Raw genomic sequence first — 22149 nt, forward strand, 5'->3', positions numbered from 1 at the left:
GTCACTCTGACCCTGGAGATGGTGGAGAATAGGGGGGCCGAGGACGTGGGAACACACAAATTATCACGAAACTGTTAACAGAAAGTGGAAAACATGAGTTTAACATTTTTTTGTTATAAAAATGATTGCTAAAGAGATACATGGGTTTCAAGTGGTTGCTTTGAATGTATTTATCCAGAAATGTGCCAAGTTGCAATTGAAATTAAATAATCGCATTATTTTTTGTTGTAAATTTAATTATAGGAAAAGAAAGGTTTCTCCACAATTCCTTGACAAAAATAATAGAAGAAGCAATAATAAGACATATTTTTTAATTTCTAACATTTGAAGGCAAATCTAATGAAAACCCCAAAATTTTAAACTTGCTAATTTTTTTTTAATTATCAATTTTAAGAAAAAAATTTCAGAGGATATTTTTTAAAAAATATCTAAATATTGCTTGTGACATTTTTTAGAAATATTACCTTCCACAACTTCAATACCAACTTTCAAGTTCGATCATCTCTATAAAAATATATTGATTAAACATTATTCAAGATAATTACAAAAAAATGTTGAATTTCACTCTATTGGAGACAACTTCAAATATCTCTGTAAATATTAATTTTATCCAAAAACCTCTAGGATTTTTTTTTTTAGGAAATTTCTTCTCTTACAAAATATTTGCGGAAAATTTCCCCTAAGCCCCTCCATTTCTATGATAATTTCCCGAAAAACAACACAAGACTTTCAATTCACATGTGAAATCTCAAAATTTCCCTTCAAAACTTCAACTCCAATTATCTTCCTAACTACCAATTTGCCGTAAACGCCCATCCCACCTTTTTTATAGAAAATTTCCTCCCCTACCAAACCCTTGGCATAAAATTTCTCCCGAAAATTCTAAACCCCCATGGTCTACCGCAAACAAAAGACCTCGAAACTGCGACGCAGTTTCTCCGCCATTTTGTCCTCCAACCCCTCCCTCGAATCACTCACCTTGAGTAACCTCCTAAGCCTTGCTTTTATCGACATGCCTCTTGTTGTGCTCGGAATTCATCAACTTGGTAACGATTTTTCTGGAATGTCCATTTGGATCAAAATGATTAGTGTGCTCACTAGCCTCTCTCTTGCTCCTCTGCTTTCCACCGTGTCCCGTGAATATATGCTTATCGTAATCGTAATTGAAGTGCTCGTACTCGTCTACATAAATCTCAGACATTATCACGAGTCAATTAAAATTTATTAACACTCGAGAACGGTTTTTGCGAGAGTTCGATATGAATTCCTTTGTTTCTGTTTGTGTACTGCGCTCCCCGGCCTCGCGTGCCCCCCTTTTATCGTCTGAGGGTGTCCCGGCACAGCGCATGCGCGGCCGTTTGACGTCGCGAGGTCGTGGTGCATTATTTCGACACCTCAAGGTCATTTTTCGCAGTTTTTCATTATTTTTTTTGGTGGAAAAATCGCAGTTTGTGGGGGGGGGGGCTGGTTAGGGGACAAATGCGATTTCTAGGGTTTTGGGGAGTTTTTAGGGAAGTCTCCTGCTGCGCAAGCGCGTAGGGCGCGCGGAGATTCTAGAATGTGCAACGGTTGGAGGTGTTTGTGATGTTTTCGGTGACCACCAATTTTTGGAAGGGGTTGGAGGTTTCTCGGGGTAATACATTTGTTGGAGAAACAGCGATGAGTTAATGTTTATTTTTAATGTGAGTCAATGTTTATTTTGACGATTGGAACGAAATAACAATGAAAAATGACCTGTTTTGCCCTCAGAATTACTTCAAAAAACAAAAAACAATTTTCACTTTGAAACGGATTTTTTTATTAGATTTTCTTCAATTTTTCCGATTTATTAGGATGAGATTAGTTTCGACCCCCATCCAATCGTAGACGATTCATTTTCAATGAATATTAATTAATGTGAGCGGTTGAAATTTTCAAAATGAAATTATATAAAGGATTAATTTTTCAATTTATAAAGAAATCTAAGTTATTCATTTTATGCGAAAACTGACACAAAAGATAGAAAAACACCCAAAAATTCAGAGTTCATTTTAAAAATGGAAATTTTCTAAAATCGTTTTGCCAACGTTCTCGGGTAATTCAGTGTTTCCAGAGGTTCAAAAAAAATGTTAAGATATCTTCCAAGGACACTTGCAGAGGTTTTAAACCAGCAAATAGTTTTTTTCGCAGATTAAAGTTGAACATAAATTCTCAGATTAGAAAATTCTAGAAGAACATTCTATTCATTCAACGGAAATGGTCGAGGGAGTTGGGGGAGAGGAGGTTATCCTACCCTAGGCCGTTCGAAAGATCCAGAAATTTCCCATATTACATTGGGCAAAAAAACTAACCCGTTTTACCCCCAAAATTCCCTCAAAAACAAAAAAAAAAGAATAAATTTTACTTGTTCTTGGTCTTTTTTTCCTTTTCATTTTCTTGATCTCTTTATTGGGATGAGTTTCGACTCCTCTGCCCCACCCTCTCGACGCATAAATGTTTAAACTTATACAGAAAACCAATTTTAAACCTATGAAAAAAAAAAAGAAAAAAAAAAGAGCAACAATAGAAAAATGGATTTTGAGATGATGCAATATTTGTTGTTATCGTTGCCAAGACACACGATGCGTCTGGAATGTCTCGGCGCAACGTCCCCCGGTTTTAATCACCCCCTTATCACTGAATACCCAAGCAGTTGCACAAAGTCCGTGACGTTGTCATTTTATTTTTCCATGCCCCGCAAACAGTCGGTGCATTAATACCTCGATAACCCCGCGGTTGGATGAAAACACCCATTCTCCTCCCGAGTTTTTCAATCGATCGGTCACCCCAGGATATTCGAAACAATTCCAATTGTCTGTCTCTGAGTAATTATCAATAGGCAACAATCGGATAAAATATTTCATCATTAATTCCTGGAAAAGTTTTATTAATCAGAAGAGTATTTAAATTAAGTTGACTTTTTTAAATTTAATAATTGAGGGATTAAAATTAGCTTATCCATATGATGGGGTCACGATCGACCCTATCATATGGATGAATAAGTGCGAAAAATATATTTTTACAAAAACAGCTGTTGTCTGGGTGAATGAAAGGAAATGCGATAATGCGAATTACGCAGTTTCCTTGTTGCTAAGTCCGAGGCATGCTGCATCATGCCTCGCACTCGCAATGAAAAAGAGTCGAGCGGCACGCGCCTCAACACTGTAACTGAAAAATCTACTGATATGAGAATTAAAAGATTTCAGATAATTTCAACGCGTCCTAATCCTTTAGATAATAAACCAAAAAATAAATAAATAAATAAATGTTTAAACCATAATTTCCCATGAATTATCGAATAGAATAGAAGAATAAAAAATTTTATGCCCCTGCCATAGGATGAGGATCTAAACAATAAAAACATGATCGATTATTGGAAAAATTGTCATCATTTCACTGAACTCGTCAACAATTACAAAATCACATGATAGATAAATAACATTATCAGAATTTCAGGATATGTTTCTCATTGGTCCCGTAGACATCACCATTCTTCCGATGATCGGCATTCGCGTAGACAGTGCCGTTTATTTGAGTTAGACCGCAAACACAGCTGCCTCGATCGCGATAGCGCGAGGTTTTGTGTCCCAAGTTTTGTAAGCCCCTTATAACTGGCTGGGGCACACCGTACTCGTAGGCCACCTTCATCGGGTACACCTGGTGATGAATCCTCGACGCGTCCAGGGCCTCTTTTATCGTGTTATTCATCCACAGGTGTCTCGCTATCGTCTGTAATGTCAAGAGTTGGCTGACGATAGATACACAAACTATTTAGACTCTTATTTATTTTATTCATTTCTTATTCTTATTTATATTACGGTGGACGAGTGCACTTTTTTGCCTTAAGCTTGACACTTACGAATGAAACGGAAGTGGTGATTTTCGTGCCACCAGCGCCCCCTATGACCATTCTGACATCACCACTTGGTGATACGAGTATCGACGGAACCATAGAGGACATGGGCCTCTTTAATGGTTCAATTAAATTATTTTTGTTGGTTCCAGCGACACCGTAGTAGTTGACTCTTCCCAGCACTGTAAAATCGTCCATTCCAGCGTTTGATACTATTCCAGTTTGTTCGCTGACGATACCGCTTCCAAAACTGAAAGGAAAATTATCCCTTTTAAAATCAATTTGCATTCTTCCATTTATTTTCAAACTATTTTAGTGCAATATTAGAAATTTGAGGCACTTTTTTTATTTATCACTTCAGTTAAAATGGCTTGAAAAAAATTGACAATATTGACACCCGATGATTATTCAAAAAAAAGGTCAATTTTTAAATTCTCCATAGATTTAAAAAAATTGCGTTTTTCATCTTCTTTACGATGATCTCTCTAAAATATGTTGATAGAATAGAAAAATACAAGTATATCTTGTTGATTTAAAAAAAAAAGATAGTTGCGTATTTTCACTTACTACATGTTAATACTGCTGGTTACAGAAGCGGCATCGCCGTCAGGAGCCAAAACTGAGATTTGCGCTGTTCCGTGGTCCCCACGGAGCTCCTTTCCAGCTCCGTAATGAATTGGATCATTCCACGTTCTATCATCGGTTATCTGAGCCTTTACAGATCGCGCGTAATCCCTGGACGTCAAATTCTTGACGAACTGCATTAAAAATCAAATAAGTCTTTCTACGGGACAGGGGGGGGGGATGCCAGTTGAATCCACCCCATTGGATAGTTCGAGAAATTTGCTATCAAATTAAAGAAATCAACATTTTTTCCTTTCAAGTCTTCGAGAAAAAACAAAAAAAACAAAAAATTCAACGATTTATGAATTGGGGTCATTTGAGAGAAGACAATTGAGGGTTGTAAAACCAATTATCAATTTTAAAAAAATAACAATTGCTGAAGAAAACAAAAATGGCACCTCTCTCATATCAACGAACAAATCATCCCCCATTTTGCTTCTCATCGAGTAAGCAAATTTCCAAGTCTCGATGATCCTGTGATAAGTGAGAATCGTGTTGTTCCATCCTTTGAGACTATCAGGAGTGAATTTAAATTCATCCAGTACGTTGAGAATGAAAGATAACAATGCACCACTGCTCGGTAAATTGGGTGTGAAAACACGTGTACCATCCGATAAATTTGTTTGCAGAGTCGTCTTCCATACGGGTCGATACCTGGATAATCATAAATTCTCAAGAAGTAATTCAACAAACTACGGGGAATCGCCAAAAGTTGAGTGGCGCAGTCGGTAAAATCATTGGCTCACATGCGAGAGGTTCCGGGTTCAAATCCCGACCTCGCACATCATTTATTTATTATTCATCATTTAATAATGTCAATGATAAATAATAAACAATGAATAATGAATAGTAAATAATAAACAACAAACTATAAATAACAATGAAAATTTAAAGAAAAAAAAAATGGTGGAAAGACTGACCTGTTGAGGTCCTCCATCGTCAAGATGCTTCCCTGTCTTCTCAAATCGTCAATATACATCTTCCCCAGGGTGCCATTATAAAACTCTTTCGCCCCCTTCTTCTGCAAAATCCTCATAGTGTCGCAGAGTTTGTCAGGTTTGATTAGACTCCCGGGTTTCTTCAACTCATCGCTCCCCTCGACGATGAATATCTTCCTCAGGGTAGAATCCGCCCGGACCAGGTCAATGGCCTCCAGGGAATCATCGTAGAGTCCTTTCGTCATGTTCCATCCCCTGTCACATAATTCGATGTTTGGGGCCCAGAGCTCCTCCCACTTGAGTCTGCCAAATTTCTCATGCACCGTGCTGTATCCGGCTATCTCACCGGGCACAGAAATCGCGAGGGGGCCGATGTTGGTGGCATTGACACCCTGGTTATGGTACATGTTTGACCTTGCTGCCAGTGGCGCCACGTCACGTGACACTAGGAAATAGGATTTTTGAGTCTTACGATCGTAGATCGTCATCATGAAACCACCGCCCAATCCCATCGCCTGCATATTCACGAGACCGTTGCAGATCATGGTTGCGATGGTTGCATCCACTGCTGATCCATTTTTCGCGAGGATACCCCTAAAATCATCGATTTCGGTTGAGAGAGGAGTTTGGGCTCAAGTTCATTAACTATTATTAACTATTTATTTATTTATTTATTTACGGCTTCAGGCAAACGCCCATCGAAGCCTACAACGCAGTACAGAGTAGTACAACAAAACATGATTCAAACAAAACAAAACATGGGAAGTAGGGGGATGAGATTGGCTTAGTTAGAAAGCCAGGAAAATTTCCCATGAAAAACACTGGTCGATAATCGATTTTGAATCGATTGTTATCGACATATCCAACTACCAAGTTTTACCGATTTTTCAACCGATTTTTCGGTTTTCAATTCTAACTTAAGTGGAAATAATGGAGGCAGAGGGGTCGTATTATCAACCTGCTCATCACTCTGATCGATCTCGAGAGATCTGGAGTAAAAAGGGGTTATTGTGTTCTTACTTTCCGATTTCTGCGCATGGCGCTCCATCTGAGCACACGGCGCCACCTTTGAAGACCCTTAATTTACTCCAAGAGGGGGGGAGGAAGTCATAACTGTCTGGGGGCGTTAATCCACCCCCATTGTGAGATCTTTCTCTTCTACCGAAATGCAGGAATATCGCGGTGGTTATTATCACCGCGATAACGAATAACAGGAGTGTTGCTAGTATGAGCTTTCTCGGTTTTCGTCTTCTCGGTCTGAAATAAAACAATAAAAGTCATCAGTAGTCTATAATAAAACTATAAAGAACCGGTAAAATTTTGCAAAATTTTGCAAAATAATTTTGATTTTCCCGCGCTTTCTAATCAACAGGTGGGAATTACCTAACCCCTTATATCTTCATCCTTTCAATACTTGAAAATCCATAAAAACGCACTCCATTTGGAATGTTAATACTCATTTTTTGTGGATGGTCATGCGAACATTTATAAATTGTTTATTAAAATTTATAAATTGGCTATCGGCAAGTTTAGAAAATACTCCAATATCTTTATGGCAATTGACCTTTCTTTCGCGAGACGACTTTTTATTATCTCAACTCCGCGAGCTGGTGGAGATATTTTTTTAATCAATGGCAGGAACTAATCGAAAGTGCAATTCACTTCATCACTTGATCATCAAAGGCAGTGGGATGCCAATCTCCTTTGCTCTCTGGAAAAAACATCCGTCGTAGAATGCCTTAGTCATATCTCGACCGTTGAGTGCTACAGAGGATCTGCAAGATAGTTCGCGAAAAATCATCCTAACATCAAAATCGGCAGATCGGCAACTGGTAAGTGCAAACAAAATTCCTTTTCATTATTTTGACTTTATAAAAAGCCGAAACATGTTCACTGAAAAAAAATTGGAGATTTTTTTTTTGCAAATTTTTTTAACCACTAAAATATGTTTCTTCATCATTTTTTGATTTGTAAAATTCTAGAGGGGTTATTTTTTTGATTTTCCATTGTTGTTTTGCGACCTATTTTCGTTACTCACGCATGCGCACTGAAGGTTCGGGGGAGTTCGGCGGCAGATTCAGGCGGAATTAGCCAAGCTACGGCGTCACTCGATCGGCGAGGCAGATTCCTCGGTAGGTAATAACACCGGGAATCTTTCTCACTGCAAAATGTCGCAGTACTCGTACTCGAACTTGTTAATGAGTTCATTATTATGCGCTTACGAGTGGTTATGTTTATTCCTGACTTTGAGGAACATACCATGTTATTTTTTTGACACTCGAATTTTTTATTGATTTTTCATAACATTTTTTTTACATTTTTTAAATTTTTCATTGAAACTTTTTTTTTTTCATGATTTTTCATTTCTTAGGGGTTGATAGGGGGCAAAGGGGGAATAGTAAAGTCTTTAGTGTGAAATTAAATTTGTTGTCATTTTTTTTTTACATGTTTTTCTGTCAATTGTTTATTTGAAAATTATTTTTTGCAGTTAGAGATTCACCTCCTCCCCTTTATATCACCCATTTATATAAGACTTTCTGACACTGGATCATGACTGAAGGATTAACACGACACTTTTTCATTACGTTCGTTCACTAATTAATCCTTCGACCGGATATATCTGTTTACTTTTAATTAATTCATTCCATTAATTTCTGGAGTTTTTTGAGAATGATACTCGGGGCTGACGTTATCTCAGTCAACTACCAGAGCCAGCTGATTATCCTGGTATCGATCCGGGCACGCGCCCTCGATTTCTTCATTTCCCGCGAGAAGAAAATGTAAAACCCAAATTTCTAGTGAAATATTAAATTTTGAGTCCCGGTCGCTGAAATTGACTTTTCGGGGTGGTTTCGCGGTCGCAAAATATTTGTTTGTTTTAGACACCCTATGTATGGGAGGGGGGCACTTATGCCGTTTAAATACCTCGGCCGCAATTTTTTAGTTCAATCTGAAATTTTTCTAAAATTAAGAAAAATTCAGCATTGGTTTTAGAGAGTTTTTGTTCGTAAAGACAATCCCTAAATTCGTTAGTTTTTATGATCCCACCAAGGATAAAGCGTAAGAATAGGATATTCGAAAATCTAGAAATTTGATTCTAAAGCTAATCCACTTTTTTTCTCTGTGGATTTTTGCACATGCGGACCAGGAAATTGGGCTACAGTGTTCCAAAAAATATATATATATAAACAAAGACAAAGTCCATTGGGTGGTCTCGGAGTGGATAGCTTTTGACCTCTAGTGCGGGCGAAGAGGGTTAATCTCAGTCGTGAGGAGAGTGTTTTTTCTCAGTCAGCCTTCTCTTCTTAGTTTTAATGAGAAAAAATTGAAGCTCATTTGATGAGTGCGAATTACAGTTATGAGTTTCGAACAAGTAGAACTCAATGTTTACCAGCGAGCGGAGGTGGATAAGCTTTTAATACTCCCTGATGCCCTGTATCACCTGTTCCCACCAACTTTTGTCATTAAAACGCCTGTGTAAATACTAACTACTCGCTCATTAAACTCTTTGCGGCAAAAAATATTATTGAAAAACAGAGCTCTTGCGGCGCTGGGCTAGGGGAGAACTTGAAACAAATTTACGAGAAAAAATAAATAAAGAAATGACCCATTTTTCCACGCAAATTTATTAAAAAACCAAAAAAGTAGACCTTAGTAATGGAAATTTTTACAAAAATCACTTTCTTTCAAATTCAACTCCTTTTTTAATTGGTAAAAAAATTATTTCTTGCAAAAATTCAAGATTTCTAAAAGATGAAATTGTTCGAAAATCTCAAAAGCCCGCAAAACCTCTTACATCACGTCAAGGCCCAACTCCACTTTCACTCGCAAAAATAATTAGCAAATTAAAAACTCTAACCTTGTTCCATCACTGGGCAATGCGGTAAAATCGGCGTTCTCGTGTCCGGTCATGTCCCAATTTCACTGGAAAGAGAGGGGAAAAAAAAGTGAGATGAATCTCAGGAGACGGTGTCGCACGGTGCACCAGAGGCAGACTGCGGGGTCCGATGCTCCGCGTCTGTCCCCCACGTGCTTGAATTTTCGGCTCTTCTGAACCCCAAAGCAAGCGTAACCATCCTTTTAGTCCAATCTCCCAATAGCCCCACCAGTGTGGAAAGGAGAGGGGAATTAAATGTGATAAAAATGAATAAAAATGCGGGAGAATGGGATGGTCACGTGCTTTCAGCGTTCATCGCACTCGGTGCCGAATCTCACGTGCACAACTAATGTTCTCGTACTTAATGATATTCTTTAGGCCTCGGAAGTCAAGTCAAGGACACCATCGTCGCTAAAGATTAATTCATGAACTTGTTGACCTCTTTGTCCAGAATTTCAAATTTTTTTTTCCAAAAATTTCCGAGATCTACTATACTGAACTCCCTCAATAATTATCAACATCGAAAAATCTAGATGGAAATTCTTTCCTCTGGAAAATAATAAATTGAGGAAAAATTAATAATCATTGGAGAAGCTCATGTGCAACATTGTTATCCTCTAGAGTAACATGATTGTCATAATTGAAACCTAATTAGATTCGGCTGAGAATGACTCGATTGGAGAACTATCATTTTAAAGAAATAAATGCTTGTGCTGCTACGTTCACCTCATGCCTAAAAGTTGCGTTTCTTTTACTCGTACAAGAACAATTAAAGATCACTATTGTCGGATAAACTCTGTATTTAATACTGTATTGCAATTTTCTCTTCGCAACTGCGTATTTCACACTTCAACTACTCCTTGGCGACTGCCCTCTTGCACCTTTGCATACCTGCCAAATTTCCTCGGCCCTACCGGTTTTCTCTCTCTTACATTCATACTCTCCCTCTCTCGCATTTCCCTTTATTCACTCAAATATCACTCTCCTCTAACATTTTTCAAGTACACATGTGCAACTCATGTCGAACAACGCTGCCCAAAACCCAAGAGGTGTCCCTCTTTTATTACTTTCCTCAACTCGACCATCTGCACCCAGTTTTATTGCACCCTCAGACCCAACAGTTGGAACCTTTTTTTTTTTTTTTTCTTAATCTGGGTTTTCTTCACCCGTCGTTCCTCTTTTCCCTTTGATTTATATTTTCTCTCATTGTCAAATTAACACGTTTGCATCTCCGGTAGGCCATCAGTTCCGGAATTTTTTAGATGCCACCCCTCAAAATACTCGAAATAAATAAAAAAAATCCTCTTAAAATTTCAGCTCTCCCCGTCATTCCTCTTTTCACTTCGATGTTGTATTTTCTCCCAAACTAATTCTCTCATTCATACCCATACACTTGCATCCCCCCATTAGGGTAACCGTTACGGAATTTTTAAGGTACCGCCCCCTCAAGAGATTCAAAATAAATTTTAGAAAATCCTCTTAAAATTTCAATTTCGAGTTTCTAAAATACCCCATTGAGAAGACTACAACTTTTGCCATAAATAATTTATAAGCAATTCATTTTTCGACGATATTTAGAATTTGAACAAAAATCGTGATGTAAAAGCAGAAAGAAAATTCTGAAAGTTGAGCAATTTTCATATGTTATTTTTCACTTTTCTGGCAGTTGTTTTTTATTGAAGATTCTAGAATGAGAGATATTTTTCTCTTATTACTGAAATCAACGAAGAATAGTTCCTTATCATTTCGCAAATGTTGAGACAGCTTGGGGAGAGGAGGCTTTGATAATCGACTCATGAGTCGAGTGATTTGACGAGGAGGAAGTCGACTCGTGAAAGCAAGAAAGAGTAATGAACGATGTGAGGAGTAGAGTGTGGAACGATAAAATGAATACAATAAAAAAGAAGGGAATAAGGAATAAATTGAGGGGAGAAAAATCCACTCGTTACAGTCTCGATTTTCTTTATTCTCAAACATATATTTTTTTTTTCAACACCAACGGAAGAGACTAAACATTTGTTTATCTTCGCAATAATTTATCTTGTTGTTATTTTTTTTTACAACTGTCAAGTACACAGACACATGAATGCTTTTCTCAGCCAGCGAGAAATATTTTTTTAATCTCCCAATGATTTTAGTTTAATTATCAACAACAACAACAACAACAACAACAATAATAATTTCTTTTGCTATTGGGACTTGGGAGTGGGAGGGCCTTTGCTGTGAAATGAACTTGAGAATAATTCACGTTCTTTTGATGGATCATGGAACCAGACCGAATCGTCAGTGATATCCAACAATGTCATTGAAAAATCCCCAAAACTCGAATTTTTTCAAAAGCAATTTCACCGCAGGGCCTGTTTCATTTGATTGATTCACTGGCATAAAACACGTGTTCCCTACGTGTGCAAAGAGCGGAGGAGGCTCACAGTCATTCGGCTAAAACGCCTGAAGATACTCCATATCCGTCGCTCCCATATTCAACTCAATTTTCACGCACATAAAACACTTTATCACTCTGATATACGTGAGATATATACTGCATTACCACGAAAAGAAGAAAAAAATCGATGGATAAAAATTGTTTTTCTGTGATTCCGAGGCTTTTCATCATTCTTATCATTCACCATTATTTCTTATTACATTTTTGTTGATTGTTTTTCACTCGGTTTCCTGAGATTCAGTACAAAAATATAATTTCTGGGATATGTGCGGGTCAATTTACGTCTATGGACTCTCAAAATGATCTTCCTCATGGCAATTTTAAAGAAGGAAAAAAAAATTGAAAACATTTTTTTTTCTAGCTCCAGAGGGGTGGGGGGTGACCCATTTATCAAATTGAAAACTTCCCCATGAAAAAATTCCAATTTAATTTTCAACACTTTTTTCCCCTGTGAATCTAATTTTATGGTGCAAAATGGATCGCGGTGTATTTTATCGAAGAGTGGCCCAGAATGAGTGGTTATGCTGTTAAAAAATGTTAGAAATCAGGAAAAATAAATGTTACGATCGATAAGGAGTATATAAGAATAATGTTTATTTGCCTAAGAAGAGGGTGTGAGTAGAGGCCTCAATTGCAGTCCACCCTTCCGCTCGTCGCCCACCCCCTCCTCCCTCCTCCGCCTCTTGTACTTTCTGGTCTCCCCGCAATCAATGTCCTTGACAATTTCACCCTCCGTGCTATTACCATCGTGAATAATCTTTCCACCATTATACTCATTCAATTTTCCATTCTCCTCATCTCCACTCGACCATGGTGACTCACTCTCGCTCTCTCCCTCCTTCAGCTTTTCCCTGGTGGCCTCCTCCATCGGCTTCGTCTCTTCTGTCTGAAAGAAAAAACAGGCGAAATGCCATTTTCAATGTTGATGATTGCGATTGAGGAGTGGTTCAGTGTTCATATATTTCATGAGCATTTTTAAATTTTAATACAAAAACATCAACTCACCGCGGGAACAGTCGTCCTGGACGGTAGTGTCGATGTTGTAGTTGTGGCTGTTGTGTCAGTTGTATCACTGCTCTCGCTATTGTTGCTCCTTCGTATACCCGCGAACATTGTCGCCCCCTCCTCTAGTGTTTTCACACGTGTGAAGCGCCTTCCCACTGGCCAATTGTCCACCGAGTTTTTAAAATTTACGACATTACCTTTTGGCGATATTTTCGTTGTCCAAATGCTGTAATCACTGCTACCGGTGCTACTGTCACTGCCTGCACTCGTATTCCTCCGTCTTTTTGCTATGTTTCAATTCAAATTATTATTATTTTTTTTTATCAAAAATGACCCGCTTTGCCTCAAAGTGAATTTATTTTTCAAAATAAAAAATAAAAAAAAGGTTTTGAGGTTTTTTTACTTAAATAGTGGGGAAAGAAATATAGCGGGTCATTCGTTGAAAATTTTCTTTTCTTGCGTCATCACTAAATTATCATTACTAAAAATTCCATGAATTTATTTATAACGCGAGTAATTGACGGAACTCACTGTCGTTTGATGTGGTAGATGAGTTTGTAGTTGGGCGGTTACGTTTGAGAAGGGGACTCCCACCCTCCGGGCTCTCGTTGCTGTATGTACGTGTTATGAGAATACGGGGACTGCGTTTTGATGAATTTGGGTATGTATCATATTGCGTCACACTTGTGGTATCTCGACGATACGCCTGATCCACCAGATTTGCTGCACTTGCGCTTGTGCGTACGGGTTTACTTCCGGTATCAGCTTTAAGAAAAATAGATCGGAATATTTCCCATGCAATTAAAAAAAAAACTATTCATTTTGGCTGAATAGAACCCGAGTTACAGTGGAACATGTGAAAGCGATCTAGCGATCGATAGATGATCTATCAAGATTTATTTGGGGTTTTTCCGGAAACCGCTGGAGCGAAATGGGTCGTCTTTTTTTAATTTGATCGAAAATTTCTCTAGGTATTCAATAGAATTCCCTGCATGGAAAATTGATTAAGAATTTTTTCTTTAACTACTAAATAGATTGTAACTTTTTTTTTTTTTTTAATATCAGAACTCCACCACTTTTGTCGGCCATTTCGAAACAAAAAAAAAATTATTTCTCTGGCACAACATACCTGATTCAGACGTAGGTACTTGTAGTGTATTACATGAAGCAAATTGCATTCTACTTTTGCTGAAACCCCTGATATTTTCACTGTCAAAGCCCTGACCCCTTGGATTAGTACCTAAATAAAGTAGTGCCTCACTGAGACGTCGCTGAGTGGGTGGAAATGGAAATAATGATACGGGACCACTCCCCGATGCTCGTCTAGAGCCAGCTGCACTTGGTGTCCTCGCCTGTATCTCCTGCAATCCAACAATTACCAACCCCCTTCGCATTTACCCCTTGGACTTGAGGGATAAATAAATTGAGGGATTTAAAGTGATAAATTCACTCCATTCATGCCTCAAATTTTGATGAATATCTTGTGAACGTGAAGGGGATCAAATTAACTTTTAGCTGAAATTTCTTTAATTTTAATCCAATATCCACATTAACTTTTTCTTCTTCTTCTTCTTCTCCAATTCCACAAGAAAATGTCCATCTTCTCCACTCACCTGTTGAAGCTCCGACTTTGTGACTTTTTTCCTCCGGTAATTCTGAAAGGATCTCCTAAGTGTTCGTGACTTAACTCCATAGAGAATTCCATTAATCAGAGGTGAGAGGGCTAACAGTAGTGAGGCCAAGGACGCTATCCACATGTGTATATTTGGGCGATTTTGTACAGCTGCACCACTGCACGCCTCCCACAAGATTAATCCACAGTACGGGAAGTAGAGGAGGTAAAGAGGAACAACAAGTTGCATCACCTGAAACATTGGACAGTTTATTTCCGCTTCGTAGCCCTACCGATTCCTGAAAAAAAATGATAAAAAAATAAAAAATAAATAAATGACAGTGAACTTACAGTGCTGGCAGCGCTATGAAATCTCGGTGGTCCCCCAGCACTGGGTGCTGTTATTGTTGGCACATAGAAGGGATTCCTCTGGTGTGTTATCGTGACTTGAGCGCTCAAAGTCACTTCATAAATGGCACTGGCTATTCTGTGTCTGTGATACCTTGCGATTCCGAGTACCCGGAGATTGCAGAGTGTCACGAGGAAGACTGGTAGCATTAGGCCGAGTAAAATGTAAATTGTCGCATAGATGATGCCAACGGTGCCCCAGGAGTTGGCGAATTCCGGGACACAGCATCCAAAATCAGGATTGTATCTGTAGGGTGGGACAATGCTGAATAGTGGGGGGAGGCAGAGGAGGAGAGGAAAAATCCAGGATGTTATTAGGCCGAGGATCACTCGTTTTCTCGACACCACCGCTGTATAGTGGAGAGGAGCTGATATCGCGTAGTACCTGAGGACCGTAAAAAATCATTTGAAATGATTTTTTTTCAATTTTTTCATAGATTCCTCGAAGAAGAATACAGGGATGGACATAGATAGATGGCCCATTCGATAGATTGAGAAAAATACACTCGAATTTAAAAGAAAAAACGGCCCATTTCCGAGCCTGTATCTCTCGGGGGTCTGAAAGGGGGTAATGATGATTATAACTTTTCACCTGTCACAATTGAGACCAGTGACAGTCCAAAGTCCGACTGGGTGTAGGACACTGAAGATGAACCCATATAAAGTACACCAGGGTCCTGCCAATGGCCATCCACCACTACTGAACACCAATATCGCAAGGCAAACAGCTGATTCCACAATTCCAAGGTGTATTAACAGAAGTACGGTATTGGCTGTCTGTTGCTGCTGTGTCTAGAGTGAAAATCGTATTGACACGTGAAACGTGAAACTATTATTTTTGATTGACATTAACGAGCTCAACCTTAAAAACAACATTCAGGAGAAAATATAACAGTTAAAAATAGCCCCAATCGATGAATGAACCATTTTTTCTATCAAATTTTACGAAATACAATCCATTTTGCCCCGTTAGTTCTCAAATGGCGCGCAAAATAAAATAATCGTCTATATACATAGATCATGAGCGATTGATGAGAATTGATTGAGCATTTTCTTTGCAACTTGCCGATCTATCGATTGAGACCTCAACATATATATTATATAATAATAAAAAATATAAAAAGAAATTGTTTATTTACTTGTTTATTGAGGCCAAGTGCAACAAGCAGCACATAGGCATTGAGAAGAAGGCCCGAAGTGGTAACAAGGACGAGTATTACGTCAAAGGCCCCAAGGCCCATTCCTCCTCTCGACTTTAATCCACGGGAGAAAATTCACTCCATCAATATTTCCATCCCCTCGTCGTTTTCCGTCATCGTGTGAGTCGTCAACCTGTGAATGATAAAATCGAATAATCGACTTGGAAAAAAGTAGTCAAAGGGAAATACTGTGAAAATATCTGGCATTTCTCAGCCAATTATGGAAAATGCCGGATGGCTTCTTCTTTGTGCTCGGTATGTCGCATTGAACTTTCGTCTGTAGGAAAGTTTATCTTACCAGTCAATGGGAGGAAAATTCTAGGAAAGAGAGGAATAAAGAGATCATTCGGATTTGAAAATCATATCTGAGGATTTCTCATTTATTCAAAAATTTGTCAATTTTTTTTCTTTTTTCATTTTTTGGGTTTTTTCAAGGGCTAATTTTCTTTGAATAACACACTCCCACTGTCTTCCTCGATAATTCTGTTACAATGTCCCCTCGGTGCGGTTCCATTATCGACCATTAGTCGAAGCCGCACAGAGAGAGAGTCTGGAATATGCGTTTCCGTCGCGTCATTGAATGCAAAACCCCTCAGTCGCATGTGGGTTACTCGAATTAATTGTGGAGATTCGATATAGTATCTGCGTCTTGTGTCGATGTTAGGGGGGTAGTAATTGGTTTTAGGCCAAGTTTGATACATACCGCGAATGTATCATTTATATTGGCTGGAATTCAGGTTGATTAGAATAATCATCAACTGCATTCTGATGATTGATTGATTTATCATTCGATGTCTGAAGTCTCACGTCTGACTGGGTTTATTACTAATTTATTACTGCATTGCAACTTCAACGATTGAGGAGTTATTCATAATGATTTAGATGACTCCAATAATAGGCTGTCCTCCTAAAATCAATGTAAATAATAACCCACCAAAATGAATCGTCTTTGTTTTAATTTCTCCGTAAAACTTCCCAGCCCCTCTGAAGGGGTCATTTCCAACCCCATGGGGTGACTCCGTCGCAAGATGAAAATAATGAAATACATGGGGGCGCATTGTTTATTTTTCTCCGTGACTCAAGATGTCTCTTTTTTCCCTTGTAATTTTCTCGTCTTTCTGTGAAACCTCGGGGGATGCTCCTCTATTTTAATAACACACGTGTGTACTTGCCCTACAAAAACCCAATTACCTTGAAAATGTTACGTTAAATACTTCATGAATTTAATTTAGAGGAAAAAAAATTGGAGGACAAAAAAACTTTCTCCTGTTTTCTCACTCCCCCTCCCCCTTCCCCCTCCTTGAATTTTCGGATTGGGGGCGCAACCAACGTCACAAAAGGGAAATCAAAAATTCAATCATTTATTCAGCAACACCTGTCAAATGAAATTGATAATTAATCGCCTGAATTCCCTTGGTCACGAAATACCGGAACAGTAATTATGATAAAAACAGCCTTTAATGCCATAAATCCATTTTGTCCAGGTATTCCCAAAATAACGCATTAACCACCTCCCGTATTTTTCCCTGGCTTTTGTTATTGGAATTTTATGGCTCGATGACTTGTCAATAGCCATTGGAGTGTTGATTATCCCAATGGATAGATCGAAAAATTTCACACAGGATTTAAAAAAAAAAGAATCCATTTTTCAACCATAGAACCCGAGTTATGATGTATAAAAATTGATTCAGGATGTTTTTCGAAACCACTGGGGCGAAGTGGATTGTCTTTTTTTAATTATAAACCCAAAAAAATGGAAAAACTTGAAAATTGAAGAGAAAAGTGTCAGCAAAAATGACGATAAACTAATTAAAACTCAGATGAGCTGCCCCAGGTGTAGCAAACGTCTAACATTACTCCATCTCCCCTCAGGATGCCCTCATCAAGCCCACATGGGGTATCAATTAATTCTCGTTAAATTTTAATTAGTACCGTTTAATCACTCGCACGATTAATTACCCCCGTAGAAGGTGAACTCCATCCACTGTTCCCTCTTATCTCCCATTTTTCCTCGCCATTATCATTTTGCACTGATGAGTATCGTCTGCATAACGAGGAAGCCTTGAACCCATCGATGGCTTCAGTACGCGACCTCAATAAGTAAAACATTCCCTCTTAAACAATTTTTTTTTAGTTCTGGTGGAATCTGGTGATTGTCTTCACTTCCACATGGCAAGATCGATTCCCCTTGCTCTCTCCATTCTGCCCCAAATCGTACACCTCAATTTTTCATATAGTAGTGCATCATTATTTCCCGGTCCGCTCTGAAATTCAAATATTGCGCCAAGCCATTCTGGCGCAATTGGAGGGGCTGGAGGAGGTTCAGATAAGTGAGGTTAATCATCGGGGGTGATCAATTCTTTTGTTCATTTATTTATGACATTGTTTAAAAATTTTTATTATTCATGCAGCAAACATTTCATTTCTCTTGTTTGCGCTGATTTAATTTATCAAGACGCAAATCCGGCGAGAGATGGCGTTGACGCATCAGAGGTGTGACGTCATTCAAGGTCATCTGAGCATTTTAAATTTATCATTTTTCAATCATTTTTTTTAATATAAAAAACGAATCGAAAATGTCCCTGACTAGCTAATGGGCTGGTTAACGATCCTCAAAGTCACCATTGATATTTTCGATTTCAAAGATTTCAAAAGACGAGATAGACAGGAAGCTCCTTAAGCTCCTTATGACCCAAATCAAGGCGGTGACCTCGAAACTCATGCAACCGAGGGGATTCGATTTGCTACCGAGAATTCCAATAACGAGCTTCAAAGAATATACTGACATTTCCCCCTTTATTTTGTCTCGTCGATTGCGCGCCCTTTTTAGTGTTTCGAGAGACAAGAGAATTTCCCAATTTCTTTTCTGTCTGAAAAAAATATTGTTGATCATCTCTAATGATCAATTGCTATTGGGTTCCTTCAATTTTTATGTTTGACTTCATAAAGACGACGGGACGAAATAACTACAAATAAATCACTAAAATAAGTGGGAAAAAGTTGCGTGATAGGAGTAGGTGGATGAACGTTAATTCCCTTCCTCAAGAGGGAGTAATAAATTGTTGAACAAAAAATCAATGGCATCCTGAATGCCGGAACCAGAGAGGTACCATTAGTGCCCGCCACACACTGCTCATTAATTCCTTAATAATCTCCTCTGACTTTTCAAGGGAAAAACAAAGTTCGGTTCAGTTTTTTGCAGTTCTACAGAGTGAAGTTTTTAAATTTCGCGGGTTAAGGGTGCCGAAGTCAACGAATTGGGTAGATCGGAAAATGATGGAAAATGGAAAATGGAAAGAAATCCCAGAAAACTCACAACAGTATTTGCCCTCCGCCTCTCATCGAAAGTTATTTACACACACAATAACATCAGACGAAAATCAAAGTCCCGATCCCCGGGTGTTACGTCAAAAGTTGCAAGTCTCAAAAAAATATTCAAAGGAAAATCGGAACATTCTAATTAGAAAATTGTTGATAGTTTCCCTCTGTCAAGGATTAATCTCCCTGAACGGCATTTTTTCTCCATTTGTCGTCCAGAAAGCACCGTACGTTACGCCTGAACAAAATCCACTGGGACGATGATAAAAGAAAATCTCGGAAAAACCGTTGAAAAGGGGAAAATGCAATTGGAAAATGACTCGTGAATTCAGAGACCTGGAAAATTGATTCTCTTTGGTTTTACCACTCATCCCCGAGGAAATTGAATCATTGTCATGAGTGGGAAAATGGTCGTCAGACAGACGGAGAATTTTCCGCTGGAAAAAAAACGATCTTATTTTTCAAATAGTTCGGAAAATCCTGGGGCAAAAAAGGGCCCAAAAAACGATTTTTTCGCCTCAAATTTCGCCTCGTGACTTTCAAATGGGGCCACTTTCGACCCCATTTCTTACATTCCGAATATCTCCAGTATTTATGGCACAACATGGATTCATGATCAGAGTTTTCATTTTATTTTTCGAAGCTTCAACAATTCTCAACTTTTTTGATCAACTGGAAAAAAAAAACAATCTCGTAACGATTTCTTCGCACGTAACCACCAATCTCCTCACAACCTCCGCTTGTATAAACTCCATCGGCCAAAAAAAACAGCCCCAAGTGAGTTTACGATACATTTTCACGATTGTCTCCTTGAAAATTTACTAGTGGAATAAATTTTTATCGCTCAAGATATCGCGTTATTGTTTCCAGTTACCCCAGGAATTACCTCGGTTGTAGAATATCTCGATGTTTGTGGTTTTTTCTTCAACAAGAAGGAGGAGCATAAAAAGACAGGGAAATTGATGAAGTGGAAGGTGACGGTGGGAGTGAGGGTGTGGAGATGAGAAGAGTTGTTATTGATGATAGAATAGTGATGTTCGGTGGGCAGAGGAGTCGTGAGGATGATGATGAAAATCTCGATGTACAGAAGGTTATCTACAGCTGCTGCGTGTACTTCTGGGCATTCGTCATGTTTGTAGGAATTGTCGCCGGGACTTTTGCCATTAGTTATGTATTTCATTTGGGCTAATAAATAATTTTTTATCGATTATTTGGAATTTTTATTTTTTGACGATCAGGGGGTGGGGGTCATGCTCATTTAAAAAAAAAATCAATTCTTGGGAATGACAATTAGTCTATCGATCATTGGTCGATCGCTAGATTAATTTTATAAATTTTTGTGTAACTCGTGTTCTATGGGAATAAAATAGACGTTTTTTCTTCAATTCGAGGCTATTTTTCCCGCTCATAGGTATAGGTATAGGTTCATTGAAAGAACCGAGAAAATTTTCATTAATTTCAAAAAGAGCCGACTCGTGGATTTCTCAAACCACGTGAAAAAAAAATTCATGAAAAAAATGGACTTCCGGCTTTGCAGAGGCACTCTCCCTCTATAGTGACTTCTCGAGTCGGCGTTAATTCAAGGGTCAACGTAGTAGCCACATGAGGATGTGGGACATGTGGGTGTATGGGAAAACAGGCCACAGAGGGATGTAAAAAAAGGGGGAGTTGTAACTACCCAGATTTCACTACAGCTCTGTGATCATTCGAGTTAATTTCAACGTCACGTGGGGATAGAATAGCTCCAGGGGGATGGGTGAAACGAGAAAACGAGGTCTCGCGTGGCTAAATTCATTTGTCCAACGGAATGATATACAGAGGGAAAAAGAGGAATTCTCACGTAACTGAATATAACTCAAATCATACGGGGCATCAAAATTCATCAACAACGAAAATTTTGGCGATTTATTCATTATTTATGTGGCTTGGGAAGGGGGAGGGGGAGAGAATTGAATACGTAATGAGAGGACGCTTAATTTGCGGGGTCATTTTGAAACAATTGAGAAAATGATTTGAATGTCACTGGAGCTCTAGACCAATTACGCGGATTATTTTTACTCACTTTTCGGAACATCTGTCGACCCATAATATCGTTCTAAAAAATAAGTCAAGGCTTGAATGTTCTGATTCAAAAGGGAGATAACACTTCAATGAAAATTTCCAAATTAATGAAGATTTTTCTGATTCACCAGACGGGGTGATTTTCGATCCCACACACACACAGTCCATTATGTCCAATCTGATCACTGACCTTTCAACACCGCGTTGATATGGATTTTCTCCCAATTATCTCGTGACTTTTTCCACCGCCGAAGGTTATTAAATATGCATGGAAGGGATAGGTCAAATGTGCGGTTGGGAGGGTGGGGTAGAGGGGGGAGGTAAATTAAAATTGTCAAGATGCCAGACAATGGGTAATTGGGTTGATTGTGAATAATTCAAGAAAAATTCCGATTCGGGTTCATTTATTATTGAGGTATTTAATTTAGTAAGTGTCTCGGACAACGTCGGACTACTCGTTAATTGTTAATTCATATAACATTAGATGACTAAGGAAATTAAGCCACATTTTTCTCTCGAATGACCACACACGTTTTTCCCCATTTTATATTGAAATTCAAAACAACTGATTGTGAGTCAGGCGAATATATTGATTTTACAGGCGTACCGAATTGATAGTGGTCGACTGACATATCGATTCTTCACATGTCCTACTTTCGTCGAGTCAAAACGTCAGGATAAACGTCGACTCCTTTTTTCCACTCTTCCCCTCCCAGTTTTTTTTAACAACTACTTCCGTTTGGTCTTCATTCCGATGGCCCAGGGTTTTTTTTTCGGGGGGGGGGGGGGGGGG

General features: G+C 38.6%; 3 protein-coding genes across 3 annotated transcripts in view; 1 reads left to right on the forward strand and 2 right to left on the reverse strand.

Moving 5' to 3' along the window:
- Window positions 1-3394: 3394 nt before the first annotated feature.
- Window positions 3395-7641, reverse strand: LOC107044451 (glutathione hydrolase 1 proenzyme). Its single transcript, XM_015266328.2, has 7 exons — window positions 7472-7641; window positions 6454-6690; window positions 5416-6027; window positions 4894-5149; window positions 4439-4629; window positions 3878-4121; window positions 3395-3747 (listed from the first exon to the last, which is right to left on the reverse strand). Exons 1-7 carry the CDS (start codon window positions 7639-7641, stop codon window positions 3463-3465), a joined length of 1995 nt encoding a protein of 664 aa, XP_015121814.2. The 3' UTR covers window positions 3395-3462.
- LOC107044454 (phytanoyl-CoA dioxygenase, peroxisomal) overlaps window positions 6821-22149 on the forward strand; it is a 23713-nt gene continuing 8384 nt past the window's right edge. Inside the window, exon 1 of the mRNA XM_015266330.2 lies at window positions 6821-7265. The gene's annotated coding sequence lies outside the window, so the exon portion shown is untranslated. The remainder of the gene's footprint in view (window positions 7266-22149) is intronic.
- LOC107044452 lies at window positions 11256-16019 on the reverse strand. Its single transcript, XM_015266329.1, has 8 exons — window positions 15918-16019; window positions 15371-15570; window positions 14722-15163; window positions 14372-14623; window positions 13888-14119; window positions 13290-13523; window positions 12759-13045; window positions 11256-12639 (listed from the first exon to the last, which is right to left on the reverse strand). Exons 1-8 carry the CDS (start codon window positions 16017-16019, stop codon window positions 12355-12357), a joined length of 2034 nt encoding a protein of 677 aa, XP_015121815.1. The 3' UTR covers window positions 11256-12354.

The sequence above is a fragment of the Diachasma alloeum genome, unplaced genomic scaffold (genome assembly GCF_001412515.2).
Source record: "Diachasma alloeum isolate Michigan unplaced genomic scaffold, Dall2.0 Dall_scaffold_00742, whole genome shotgun sequence".
In the NCBI taxonomy this organism is placed as follows: Eukaryota; Metazoa; Arthropoda; class Insecta; order Hymenoptera; family Braconidae; genus Diachasma; species Diachasma alloeum.

Bases quoted from the DNA above. Each gene is read 5' to 3' on its own strand.
- LOC107044452 (XM_015266329.1), bottom strand. From the start codon at position 16,019: ATGGGCCTTGGGGCCTTTGACGTAATACTCGTCCTTGTTACCACTTCG. The intron at 15,571-15,917 runs GTAAATAAACAA...TTTTCACTCTAG, and splicing joins CACTTGGCCTCAATAAACAA to ACACAGCAGCAACAGACAGC. The intron at 14,120-14,371 runs GTGAGTGGAGAA...GTTGGATTGCAG, and splicing joins CAAAGTCGGAGCTTCAACAG to GAGATACAGGCGAGGACACC.
- LOC107044451 (XM_015266328.2), bottom strand. From the start codon at position 7,641: ATGAACTCATTAACAAGTTCGAGTACGAGTACTGCGACATTTTGCAGT. The intron at 6,691-7,471 runs GTGAGTAACGAA...GTTTTATTTCAG, and splicing joins CGAACCTTCAGTGCGCATGC to ACCGAGAAGACGAAAACCGA. The intron at 6,028-6,453 runs GTAAGAACACAA...CGATGATTTTAG, and splicing joins CCATGCGCAGAAATCGGAAA to GGGTATCCTCGCGAAAAATG.